Genomic DNA, 14,246 nt, shown 5'->3' with positions numbered 1-14,246 from the left:
ATTCTCCTACAGGAATGTACACAGTGTCATGGTCTCTTTTACCATATGAAATGATGCATCCAAGTTGTGGATTTAATGACTTAATTTAGAAATTAAACCCCAGTTGCTACTCAAATAATAAACTGTCATTTTATCTTCTATAAGCACAAAGCCTTGCAAAGTTTTTGTCCTTTCAAACCCCCTTCCCAATCTCACCTACTTGAATTAATACTAAACACATATATGATACCAATTTTCACAAAATTCAGTTGGCAAAAGAACTGGAGATAGTACTGCAGAACTTTACCCAAAGTGTATATGTTATACTTTCTTTTTTATTCAAAGGTGTTTGGAAGATATACTTCACAGTTCTACTTAGTATTGGTCGTATTTAATACGATGGCTCTGAATATATTTTATAAGTGCCTATTTTTATTGCAGCCTGTCCTGAAGGGTTGCTATGCAGACCCATAACGAAAGCATGGAAATGCTTTGAAAGAAGGAAGTCTGTCTTATGCATTATTTTCAGATTTCTCCCAGTCCTTCCCCACCTCCCCTGTAGATAAAATAGTTGTTAGGTGTAAAAGTTAAAACATTAACCAAGAATACAGTAGACTGAGTAGAGTATTTCTCAGTAGCTGATTAATAAAAAAATTATGACAGTATGATCCATGTGCTAGTTGAATGGGGCATAACTAATCCCAATTGGATTAAATCAGTTTAAATTAAACTAGTTAAAAATCCAAAAACCTGGTTTGCTGGCTGATTGAGCTGTAAGCAATCTCATCTAATTTCTAAAAATACACAACTGTTCAATATGTGTAGATGGAATGCTAATAGCCAGCCACACTTAAGAAAATGGAACAGATTTTTTTTTCAAATTACTATTAGCAATTAAGTAGAATTAAATTTGAAATGCCACTTGGAAAGTTCCATTTAGTGATATATTTTGCTGAAAACCCACTATTTTTGGAAAAGACAAAATAATATCCCCCAACCCCCCACAATTCACTCCCTCCCAGAGCATAAGTTTCAGACCAGGGGATAAATCACAATTTCCATCACAGAGCTGGACAATTTTCTTTTTTCTCAAACGAGCAAAGTAATAGAACTAAGAGAGTCACTTACCCTCTTCAGCCATGTGAAGTGTTTGTAAATATCAATCTCACTATCCATGCTTTGGGCCCATCTCAGCAATTATATCTCCTGGGTTCAGAGCTATCACAGCTTTGTTCCGGACACCACAACTTTTCTTCTTTCTTGCTCTCTCTTGTTGCCTCCTCCTCTCCGCCCCTCTACTTATAGTAAACTGAATCTTTGCATATATTTGATTTAAAATGGTCCCTCAGGCTTATTCTAAACTCTTCTGCTGGGTGTATATACAAAGCCATATAAACTTCTGATTGCATTCCCTCCTCCCCAATTAGAGCATCTGTTTTGTTTTGTTTTTAAACGTAGAGATCAGTCAGCTCAGCAACAGGCAGTAATATCATTCTAAAGGCTTCAAAAGATGCAATATGCCAGATGGTCCCGAAGAAATGAAAAGGGAAAAAGGAAGCTTCTTTAGCACAGCTGAAGTCTGAAGTGAGAGTGTTCTCTTTTAACAGTAAAATAACAAGCTAAAAATTGCTAGGCTGTCATAGAGAAACTATTTCAAGCAATGCTTCGTCTAGCTTTCTGTTTCAAGACTGGCTGGAACTCATTACCCCAAGACCCTCTATTTCCTGTCTCTGTTTTACTCTGTGTTTATCGGAGCGCTCTTCAGCTTCCCAATTTATTTCAGGCTGGGACTAAAGACTAAAAATAAGCCCTGCCCTTTGAGAACTGCGAGCTACCCTGTTCTCACAAAGACATGTTTTAAGAGCAGCTCCCCCCACCCCCGTATTCCATATGGCTTTTCAAGAAGGGGCAATGCATTAAATGGATCATAAATACTCAACTCAACGTTTTTACGTTCTTTGCTGCTGCAGCTGAAGCTGCATACCATAGCAGCACCGAGTGCATATTGTGGTCACATGAATACATAAAGTGATGTTATGTTGGGTTCCTGTTCCTGATTTTGGTTTTGCTCCTTTGCTGTTCTAGGAGTTATCACTAATTTTGGCTTTCAACTCCTCATTTGGAGTCATATGTTTGAAGAGTAGTTTGCTTGATCTAGCAACAAGGCCTAGCTCCCAAAACTGCAGATTGTTTCCCAATTCTTTCTCCACTGAGACTTGGGCCCTGCAGGACCTGTTACAGTTCTGCCAGGCCTGTAAAACAGAGGTGTTCTGCCAGGCCTATGATCGTGGTTAAGGCGTAGGTAAACTATCTGGCCAGCCTTCCTGCTGGGGTCTCTTTTGGCCTGCTCTGCAGTGCCTGTTGATCTGGGAGACCTGTCGTGCTGCACCCTGCAGAAATTGGATGTTTGAATATACTATCTGAGGAATTGTGAATGCTTCATCTTTTGGGATGACCTGATTTTAAACTGTGTTATTGTAACTGCTTACATTTTATGGTATGTTTTAAAACTTTTAATTGTTTATTGTGCTATAGACTTATGTTGTGACCCGCCCTGAACCTGCTTAAGTCCAATAAACTCAACTTCTTCAAATTAAAATGATGTCTGAAAATTCCTCTAGAAAACAGTAAATTATTTGGAGCCATGATACGGGAAGACAAAGAACTACTGCTTGGAAGCTATAATTCACACAATGCTAAGACAGAAGGTTAAAAAAATGGTGTGGGTATAACTTGCAGGTGGTTTATAATAATTCTAACCCTTTCGCATATGCCATGGGCAGGCAAAACAAACATGAGGTTGCTCAAAACAATCTCTCTGAGACCACACATATTGCTTTCTACTTCAGTAAGCAAACCATCACTTCAATATGCCTGCACCTTTAATTTCTAGCCTACAGGAGATTATTATTCTGGCAGATTGTCAAAATATAAGACTATCACCACCCACAGACTATACTACCTCCTGAAATGAAAGTTTAAAGACACCTGTATTTCACTTGCACTATATAATCTACCTTGGTCTCAATGAGAAAGGTGGGCTATGAATTAATAATTAACAACAACTTTTGCTGAATGGCAATATTTACAACTACAGCATTTGCTGGTATTCAAGTATGGCTCCGCAGCTAGAGTCTCTCCCACTTCTGGAAACTCTCACTGAATATATGTAAAAATGGAAACCTACAATGTTTGTTTATATATATTTGATATTAATAAATAAATATGATCTACAGAATCATAGGAATTAATGGAATAAGGAGCTAGATTGCCCCACTGTGCCAAAGTAATTTCTATGGATCTTAAGCTGCGATTTATTCAACAAAAATTATGTTTAGGGTATATAGGACACCAGAACGCCTTTATAGTAAAACTGTCTACTTGTTGGTGCTGTAGTTTACAGGACACATCACTTAAGCATATGATCTAGCTAAGTCCAGTTATTTGATCTTCTTGAGAGGAAGTTATTACTCATATTGATTTTGTACTAGAATATCCATTGATTTTTGAAGATGTTTACATATTCTTAAATTACCTACCTACAGTATATCCTGGAATCTAACTGATGGACAACAAAAATGAACTCTCTGTTAGAGATGGGCATGAAATGGGGGTAAAAACGAACCCTGAGTTTCATGGTTCGTCGCGTTCTACAAAACTAACCACGAACTTTCATGAAATTGTCCTGTTTCATGAAACAATTCATTAGGTTCATGATTCATCAGAACCCGGGGCCCTACAACAGCCCCTTTCATACCCAGAGATGCCAAACTCACAGGGAGACTTCAGCAAGCTCTCCTCCAACCACCCTCCAAGTAGCTCTCTACAGGTTCTCGTTGCTGACCCCCCCCCCGTCCTCCTGCTTTCCACCGCTGCTGGAAGAAAAGTCAAGTGGAGCGGATCTGCTTGGGTTTTCCTCTCTCCGGGTTCTCTTTGCTGACTTTTCCTTCCTGTCTTCCCACTGTTCTGACATGCCCTCCCCCTGCCTCCAAGTTCTCGAAGGAAAAGCTGAGCAGAGCGGATCCTCTCAGGATCCATCCCGGGGAGCTTGGGGGTGGGAGGGTGGGAACTTCTAGGAAGGCATGTCAGAACAACAGGAGGATGGGAGGTAGAGAGTCAGGGAAGGGTTCCTGAAGCTGGCAAGCAGCGAGCTGCGGCAGAAGGAGCTGCTGAGGCTGCCGCCACCACGGCTACTCCACCATCCCATTCTTAAAAACAGAGAAGGGAAACAGAGAGGGGAAGGAGTCTCCAACTACAGTTCCCAAGTAAACGTGTGCATACCAGCATTGCTCAGCTGTCAGGTTGGCAGGGAGAGCTGCCTAGCCAGTGTCGAAGACCCACATTGGCTGGGCGCATTACCCACTGATGATCCTTCCTCCTCCCCCGAGGAGCTGGGAGAACCCGTGGGAAACCCACCCGCAGCCGCTGAAGAGCCGTCCAGCGACCAGCAACCCGGCCCCTCAGTGCAACCCGATCCCCCAGGGCAACCCAGCCTCTCAGGGCAATCCGGTCCCTCAGCGCAAGAGGAGGGGGCGCGCAGGGAGGAGGAGCAACCAACGCCTCAGAGAGCCAAGCCTTGCGAGCCGGTGGCAAGGTGGAAGGCTCAGGCAAAAGAGGTGGTTTGGGAGCGATGGTAGAGTGCGCGCCTGCAAGCACAGCGACGAGTGGAGCTGGATGCTGAGGACGAGGCGGGGCAATCAAGTGAAAGAGAAGCACCTGAGCCTCGTTCCCTTATGCCGCACTGAGCTTATAAGGGAGACGCTGGGCAGAACCCAACATGGGAGCAACGTCATTCACCACTCCTTGTGCCCAGCAGCTCGGCTCCTGGAAGCTTCACCCCTGCCTTGTAACCTGCCCTCGCTCGGATAGACCTCCTGTGTCCTGACCTCGGCTTCACCCTCGACCACCTCTTGCCTGTCTCTGCGTGCAACTGACGACTCGGCTTTCAGACCTCGGCTCAGCTTTCTGACTCTCCTTTGCTTGCTCCCCTGACGTACGGACTCCTTGGATCTCGACCCCGGTGCATTTTGGACTCTTGCTTTCTGCCCCCCCGCTCAGCCCAGCGCCCTCCCAAGCAGGAACCCCAGCCCTGACCGTGACAGTCAGGTTATGTGGGCTAAGATTGGGGTTTCCATGGCAACAAAAGGTCTGTAGACGTTCCAGGCCTATGTTGCCTAGGGAATCAATGGATCAGCACCAGCCTGTCTGGCATCATGAAGCATTCACAAATCGAATGAATCGCCCCCAAAAGTCGTAGATTTCATGAAAAACGTGACCCCATGAAACACGAATCAGCTTGATCCATCACGAAATTTGATTTGTATTTTGATTCATGCCCATGTCTACTCTCCGTGAACTTACTGTAGCTAAAAGTTTTATACTGCAACACTGGAGAGACAAATGCCCACCTCCCCTATTTCAATGCATGGAGGACCTTACAATTTTATCTGTATTTGAACTATGGTATACAGATGACAACTGCAGATGGACTTATTTTTAGATATCTGGAAACCTTTTATGGATGCTTCTGTGTAAATTTCTCAGTATTGTTGTCATATGTTTATTTCTATTATATATCAGACTTTTTATTTTCAAATAAAAAAATTAAATAAAAGAAAGAAAAAGTGGTTTACTGCCTTTGAATGTGGAGGCTCCCATAAATAACCATGGATAGTACCCACTGATAGGCCTATCCTCCATGTCTAATTGCCTCTTAAAGCTGTCTATGTGTGTGGCCATTACTGCATCATCTGGCAGCAAATTACACATTTTAATCACTTATTGTGTAAAGAAGTATTCCCTTTTGTCCTGAATCTACTGCCCATCAGCTTCATTGAATGCCCTGAGTTCTAGTACTCTGGGAGAAGGAGAAAAGACTCTCTCTGTTTATTCTGTCTACTCCATGCACAATTTTATAAATCTCTATCATGTCCCCCACTAATTATTCCCAGCTTTACCAAGAAGTCCTAAGGATACACTAGTTACAGTATCCTTTCTGGCTTCCTAAGAATTCAGTCATGTGAACATTTGCTTCTCGGTTAAAAACAGCATTAAAAATATCTAACATACCTGTTTCTAGTTCAATGACTCCTTATAGATTTTTGTGGAATTACACCTTGATTTTTTGTTCTCTTTCTTCTAAGCCAAAACGGAAATTGGAAATTCAGAGGCTTTTATTATGTGCTCCTGTCAGCAGCTTATCAGTTTGGAATGTTGACGAAGTGCATTCCACAGAGTCATATGCTGCCAGCTTACCTGCGTCTTACTTTTATGTCATGGTTGAGCTTTGGCCCCATGTAGTAAAATACTACTTGTTTCAACATAAAACATTCTCTCTTTTACTTAAACTGGATATCGATGTTATCTAAATAATATTTATGTGAGTTTTGTATTTTAATAAAGCTGTTTTCCGTCCTGGCCCATTCATTCCTCATACTTAGAATACCAGAGAGCTTGTACTCCCAAGTTCTTAAATGCAGTCGTCACATTTATTAATTATATTTATGTACTTACAAATACAAATTTTCTCTGAAGATAGGCCAGTCTTTTCCCACTGGGTATGCTGATTTAATATCACTTATAAAAAACGTACAGCGTGCCATTGCTCCACTACAGAAAATAAAACACTCCCACAGTACAGACTGAATATAACTTCCTGGAACATGATCTCAAGAGTTAACCCTTGAGTTTACACAGTGACTGGAACAAAATCCTCACACTTGTATTGAGCTCATTCTTCTTCCGTTTCAATGAATCTTTCTACAAACTTATTCTGTGATTCCTTGTGGTACAATTTAAGATTTAATCTTTCCCTGAAGATCTACAACTTCTATTAGAATATGAGAAGAATTCTAATTTTGCAAGGTAGAACAGGAAATCTGGTACACAGTTTAAGTATTCATAGGCTCCATAGTCCCAGACATATTGCATGTTTCTGTACAGGCTGCAGTCTGAACTCCTCCTGATCTATATTAGACAACATAGTCCAAGACGACAGAACTTCTATTGCAAATTTGCATGCACATTTGGGAATAGGCAATGTGCTGTTCTGATCTAAATACCCCCTCTTTCTACCCTTGGGACACCAGATATTATCTACCCGGAAGAAATGATCTGAGACGGCTCTCCATCAGCATTTTGTAGTTGAGAACAAATTCTCATGAGTAAGCTACACATATGTGAGGCCTCATCTCTCACAAGGATTATATATGCTACTCCAAACTCCTTGGATGAAAGACAAGATACATAAAATTAAATTTAGGAATAGGCTATGCAAGCATGAATAATACCTTTTGCCTGCTATCAACAAGTGGTGGCAAATAGGAGATAAAAGGCTGCATAAATGTATAGGTATGCTGTAGGTAAGGCTGAGTCATAATGAGAGGGGTTCATTTTTTCACACACAGACACCTTCATTTTATGGATTTTTTGAAGAGAAAGTGGGGCCACAAAATGAAGCAAAAATGTTTAGCTATTTAGAGTAAGGACAGGAAGGATTACCCTTACTCTCATTTAGATCTGTATCATCATCATATAGCCAAATATGATTGGTTGAGGGATGTGATCTCACCAGACTGCCTACATAATCCCTACTTGGCTAGGCCTATCTGAAAAAGAGGGCCATGTTTAAAAAACTGATATTGCAGCAGCAGATCAGAGAAAGAACAAGCTGTAAACAGGCTCAACACCATGCAAAGATGATAAGCAAGATATTTTTGCCAAGATTTTCAACTCCCTACTGCCCCTTCCCATCCAGCCAGTTTGGTATAGTGGTTAAGAGTGGCAGGACTCTAATCTGAAGAACTAGGTTTGATTCCCCACTCCTCCACTTGAAGCCAGCTGGGTGACATCTCTCCAGAGCTCTCTCAGACCCACCTACTTTGCAGGGTTATTGTTGTAGGGATAATAATGACATACTTTATAAACTGCTCTGAGTGGGTGTTAAGTTGTCCTGAAGGGCGGTATATAAATCAAATGTTATTAATATTATTAAAATTTTCATGAGAAAAAATTCAGCAGAGCTCTATCCATATGTATCATTACAGACATGTATTTCTGGACTTTGAAAATAATGTCTGAAATTCAAACTAAGAAATACTTTAAATTTCATTTTAATTTCAATTAATGTTTTGCTATCTGGTGCTGATGGGGAATGGGAGTTGTTGTTCAATCAAATGTGCCAGATACTCACGTTTGTTGCTCTGCCATAACTCTTACCCAGAAGACTCTGCAGCAACCAAACCCCACCCAATCAGGAACACAGTAGTGAAAGCCCCCATATCTGATAGGACCTTTCCACCTCCCCACCCCCAGCTATCCTATGCAGCAGGCATGCAAGCAGGGTAACTCCCCGGTACTCTTACAGCAGAGCTGGCTCCCAAAAGTTTAAGGCAGGCTGAGAGGGAAGGAAGCCACTGAGGGTAACATCTAGGGATGTGCGCTTCGGGTTTTTAACCTGAATTGGGCCCAATTCAGAATGATTTGGTATTTGTAAATTGACTCTAGCATTGCTGAGCCGATTTGGAAATACCGAAGCAAAGCTTTTTGAAGCACTTCAGAAAGCTCCATGTAGAGCAGCAGCAGCCGCAGCACGTTTCTTGCTGTTTGTAAACAGCAAGAAAAGTGCTGCTTTGAGCTTCCCGCCTTTTTTACCAGGTGGGAGAGGGAAGGAGGGGGTTGTAGTGAGTCACTAGGCAGAAGGGGAAGGAGGGAGGGGGATCAGGGAAGGGAGGGGTAAGTCAGGGAGTGTCCAATCCCTGCAGCATCTCTCCTTCCAGCCAATGGGGATTCTCTGGAAGGAGAGTGCCTTTTTTAAATGCTGCAGGGATTTAAATTGGAGGCTTGCCTTTGGCTCGCTTCCATTTTGCCCTGGCCTAGAGAGACATTGAGACTGGTGCCTGCTTCCTGCTGCCTTGCCTCTATCTCTGTGGTCTGGGCTGTGATTTGGCTGGCCTGCCTGCACCTGGATTCATCTGGACTACATGGATTGGATTCCCTGGAGACTCACTGCTGGACCTGCTGTGCATCTGGACCTGACTGGACCTGCACCTGGAGAAGGGTAGGAGAGTCACTGGCTCACAGTGTGGGGAGGGAGTTAGTTGTCTGGGTTGGTGAAGGGAAGGGAAATTGTTTTTAAGTTTTTATTTTAATTATTTTTTTAAAAAAAAAATCTGCTTGTTTGTTCTTGCGGTTTTAAGAGAGTATGTGTGGTGGCCTGCCTTGGCTTGAGTGTGTTTGGCTTGTGTGGCAGAGGTGTTTGATTGGGGATGGTGGGTTGCTTGGCTTGAATTTGTTAATTTTGTGTTAATTTTGTTTGCTTGTTAAAGGTTTCTGCTTTGTGTGGGGGCTTGCTGGGCTTGATTGGGGGCTTTGATTGAATGGGGTGGGGGCTTTGTCAATTGATTTGCTTGCTTTGCAGATTGTTCCTGTTCCTTTTTCTGTTGTTGTTTTCTTCTAGTTCTTTGAGGGGGGGGGGCTGTCGTTGGCTAATTTTACACTTGGTGTTTAGATTGAGTGTTTGGAGTTGGTGTTTACATCTGGTGTTTTACAATTTGGGGTTGTTTTTAACTGTTGTTGTTTTGTTGGTTGGGGTGGTGGTGTTTGTAGATATAGCGGTGTTTGGGTAGTGTACTTTTGGTTTCCGAAAGTGTTCTTAGTTCTAAAAAGTGTTTCTTTTAAGGTAGGCTATTTGTAGGCCTGTGTTATTGTTCATTTGCCCTCTAAACTAAATTGTTAGCTGTTAGGGACCAAAGGCTACTTTTCTCTGTTTAATAGGCTTGTATAGGAAAGGATTTAGTCAGATTCTTTTCAAATTATATTCATAAATACGCTGCCCATTACTACTCACTTAACTAGGGCTTTCCTACCCACCTCTGCCACTCTTGGAGCCAGGCTGGGCACATTTTTCGTTATAAGCTTACCTGCATATTGGGGTTCAGGGCCAGCTTGACTCCTGAAGAGGAATTCAGCTGTTTGCTAGTGTAGTACCACCCCAAAACTAAATAGAGTCTTTTAAAAAGAGATTTCTGTGACAATCTCCAGGATCAGAGCCACAAAAAGCAAGGTTCTAGAGTAGGTAGGTAGGTTTTAAAAGTAAACAAACTCTACCTTTTGGCTAGGTGCTTTGGGGGGTGGGCCTGTTTAAAAAGGTTACCAGGTGCTAGTTAAGTGTTGGTTCCAGGAGGCAAAAAAATGAGCACTAGGAAATCTGAGAGGGGTCCCAGGGGAAATGTGAGGGATAAGAGTAGAGGGGGGGAGGGGAGGGGGAGAGCTGTGGCTCTCCTCCCAACTGAGTGGGGGAGACACTCCCAAGCACTGCTGTCACTCACCAGCGTGGCTTCTGGTGACAGCAAAATGGTTCGCAAGGCCGTCTTTGCTGAGGCAGCTGCCAGAGAGCCACCTCCAACCCAGGTGTCTGAGGCAGAAGCTTACACTGTGCGGGGGCCTGCTGCTGAGGCAGCTGTTGAGACCCAGCAGCAGGAGGAGGAGCAGCATGAAGAGTCTTTTAGGGTGGATGTGGGGAACATGACTCTTCCATCCTTCACGCTCACCCCAGGGACCCAGAAGATGTTGGAGGACCTGGCCGAGGGGTTCACCATTGGTGAGACTTCCCCAGTGTTCTCTGAGGCCAGCAGCAGGCCTCTTATGGCTATGCAGGAGGAGAGGATGCTGGAGGAAGAGGAAGAGGGAGTGGTGGAGGAGCCCACATCTCTATCCCTTCATCCTCAGCCATCTTCAACTGCCAAGCCAAGGCACAGTGTGTCTGCCCCAAGCACCTATCAGGTGTCTCCTGGGGGGCCCGTAAGCACAGCCTCAGTGCGGATTGCGGCCCCCATTTCCTCCGATATGTGGAGCACTTCCAGAGGGTGGAGGACCCCCGGGTTGTTCAGTGCAAGTATTGTAAGTCACAGCTCAGTCGAGGGAGGAATGTGAACCATCTCTCCATGTCTGGGATGAGGGACGACATGAAGAAGTGACACCAGGTGGTCCTCCTTCGGGGGGAAAGTTCTAGTGGCACCACACAGCTACCAGCTAGTGAACAGGAGGCAGGCTCTTCTGGTGCTCTTCCCCCACGGTTTCCTGTAGGGTAGGGAGGCCAAGCATCTCTCATGGATATGCATGGTACACTGGGCACTAGTGTACCAAGAGAGGGGATCCAGGAGGCAATCAGGAGCATCATGCACTTCACTGTGGACGTGATCACCATAGACAGGCAGCCATTCTCCTTAGTAGACAACCGCAGCTTCTAGGGGCTGCTCCATTATCTCGCTCCTTCGTACATAATCCCTGCTTGCATGACATTGAGCAGGACCATGGTGCCCTTGTTTTACAAGGCTGCCAGGGACCACGTGAAGGCACAGTTGTCCCACACTGCTGGGAGAATTGTTATTCTCCCAGCAGTGTTAATTCCTCCACCCTCAGATCACATTCCCATTAAAAAAAAACCAGATTAGGAGTGTGACATGCACAATGTGTAGGACCAGTTATTACCTGAGACAGGCCCATGGTTGTCATGGAGGCCATAAAATCCTGAGCCGCTTCTGACAAAACAGCCTCAGCATGCATCTTGAAGTCCCCCAGGTCAACCAACTAGGAGTCCTCAATATTAACCCCAAGACCAGTGCTCTCAGCTCAGGCAAGAAGACTGTTGGGCAGCGGGGTGAGCAGTACATCAACAGTATCCCAATCCTTTCTCTCACTCCCCAAACTGGTATTGTCCTAGATGGGGCACTGTGCTGGGATATAGAGTCCTTATAGACTACAGCAACACCGCTTCTGTTATTCACGTGTGAACTCCATTGGTTCAAAAGAGCAATACGTGACCAAAATCTAGCTTTCCCCCTCCATTTTTGCGCATGATGCAATATAAATTAGTATAGGTTTCCACCACTGGTTTCTCCCCTCTTATGTTTTAAATTATAATGGAAATAAAGCCACTCTGCAACTTCCCGTACACACACGTGCTCTGTTGTGGCCCCCACCTTGTGGAATGGCCTGCCTGATGAGGTTAGGAGGATCCCAACTCTCCTGGCTTTCTGCACATTGTGCAAAACTAAATTATTCAGGAAGGCTTTTTTACACAGGTAGAAAGGACGTACTGTAAAGAAATGGTTCAGAAAGACACCCAGGTAAAGGGAGAGCGACTGTTGACTCTAAACAATGTAAATGCGGTAAGTATGCCCCTACTGTTGCCGTAAGTATGCCCCTACTAGGTAATTTATGCATTGTTTATTGTGCCATGCTTTGTATCAGCATTTTGAAGCTCTGTATCAGATTTCTGCTTGTTTTTAAATTTTATGCTACCCAAAGCCTATGGCATTGTTTATTGGATGCCCCATCTGTATATCACATTGACTTAGACTATGTAATCTTCCTTAAGTCTGTGAGAAAGGCAGACTATAAATAATGTAAATAGATAAAAAATAAAGGCAGATAGTCCTTAAAAATACAATCCCTCATTTTTTACATTTCATCAGAAAACTATAGTATTACAAAGAACCTTTTTAAAAAATGTGCTGATTGCTACTGACATTTGCCAATATGAAAAATATCTTTTGAAGTTGCGGTAGAATCCATAAATTTCTAATTAAAGCACAACAGGCATCCATGAAGAATTTCAAGTTAGGAAAATAAATGGTAACTAAATATATATAGTTCAGCTGACCAAGGCAGAGATGGTTTCAGTGGTTAATTTTTAATACTGAAATTGCTACCTATTTTACAATACCACACTGCTGAAATATTTAGCAAACAATTCCAACACTAGTAAGCAACCAATAATTATCTCCAGCCTATCAGATAGGGTTGCCAACTCTGGTCTGGGAAATTCCTGGAGATTTGGAGGTGGAGCCTGAGGATGGCAGAGTTTGGAGAGGGGGCTTAGCAGGGATGTGATGTCACACAGTCAACCCTCTGAAGCTGTCATTTCCCCCAAGGGAACTGATCTCTGTTGTCTAGAAATCAATGGTAGCTTTGGGAGATCTACAAGCTCCACTTGGATGCTGGCAACCCTACCGTCATTTAAGGTCTACCTTACAAGCCCTGCTCTCTGTGCGCCCACCTTCGGAAGAGAGGCAGGTAGCAACCAGAGACAGGGCTTTTCAGTAGTGGCACCTCACCTGTGGAATATCCGTCCCCTTGAGGCTCACCTGGCACCTACGTTGCTTTCTTCTAAGCACCAGTCAAAATGTTTCTGTTCACCCAGGCTTTTTAAATAAGAAGCTGATTTTTTAAAACACCCTTTTAACCTGGAAACTGTTGTTTTAAGCTGTCTATGGTCTGCTTTTTATGATTTTTATGCTGGACTGGGGCTTTTTAATGTTGGATTTTAATATCTTATAATTTTTTGTTTTTATTGTTTTTGTTTTGTTTCTGGAGAGGTGACATAAACATGTTTTAAATAACTAAATAAAATCTCAGATTTACAAAGAAAAAAAAGCCAAACAAACAACATGAACATTCAGTTTCCTTGGAGATACCAATCTGCATTCTAGCATTAAAATAAAGTATATAAGCTTTCTAAGTGGTGATGGAAGTACATGTTGCTATCCTGAGAATGACTAGGCTGCATGTTAGTATGCCAATAACACAACTTTGCCAATTATTAACAGTTTTCAATTTTGAATGCAACATATCATAGAAACATAGAGCTAGAACCCCAAGGGTCTTCTAGTCCAATTCTCTGCACAACGCAGACAATTCACAGCTACCCACCCCCCTCACCCGTATTTGCTTGTAAAGAAACTGCATCAAATAAGCACATGTTGTTCATAATTAGACTACATAATAGTCCCACTATCAGTCAGTTCTACTATTATTGGTGAGGACATATCACTGAGTATGCAATCAACAGCAGTATTATTATTATTATCATTTATTAAATTTATAGTCCGCCCTCCCCATGGACAGGCTCAGGGCGGATTACAACATACAAATAAAAACATATCGATAAAATGGTACATTAAATAATGATAAAAGCCAGATTTAACAGCATAAAAACAAACTCTGCACTATGTCCCAGGTTCACTTCACCCTTCCCTGCCAACCACAAGGGAAGAGAGAGGTGGGGCCGTGAGTTGGTGCAAGATTAGCCACCGTTCTTACATGGGACAGATGACTCAATATAGCCCCCCACTAATAAGAGAAAGGCAGGGAGGCCAATCGGTGGATCTGAGTACTGGCCTCAACCAAATACCTGGTGGAACATCTGTCTTACAGGCATGCCAGAAGAATGCAAGGTCTTGGCAGGCTTTATAAGGTAAGACCAA

At 43.1% G+C, this 14,246-nt stretch overlaps 1 protein-coding gene across 4 annotated transcripts in view; it reads right to left on the bottom strand.

The window, feature by feature from the left end:
- The window catches only part of PPFIBP2 (PPFIA binding protein 2), a 189,926-nt gene that overhangs the window by 85,724 nt on the left and 89,956 nt on the right, over positions 1-14,246 (bottom strand). Inside the window, exon 1 of one of the 4 annotated variants that reach the window (XM_054972947.1) lies at positions 1,108-1,660. The exons of the other annotated variants lie outside the window; for them this stretch is intronic. Coding sequence (XP_054828922.1) covers positions 1,108-1,155 — 48 coding nt within the window. The 5' untranslated portion in view covers positions 1,156-1,660. Of the gene's footprint in view, positions 1-1,107; positions 1,661-14,246 lie in introns of those variants that run through there. 4 annotated transcript variants of the gene reach the window in all.

The sequence above is a fragment of the Eublepharis macularius genome, chromosome 2 (genome assembly GCF_028583425.1).
Source record: "Eublepharis macularius isolate TG4126 chromosome 2, MPM_Emac_v1.0, whole genome shotgun sequence".
In the NCBI taxonomy this organism is placed as follows: Eukaryota; Metazoa; Chordata; class Lepidosauria; order Squamata; family Eublepharidae; genus Eublepharis; species Eublepharis macularius.
The sequence above is the reverse complement of the archived record's forward strand: the minus strand, read 5'-3'. Positions and strand labels throughout refer to the sequence as shown.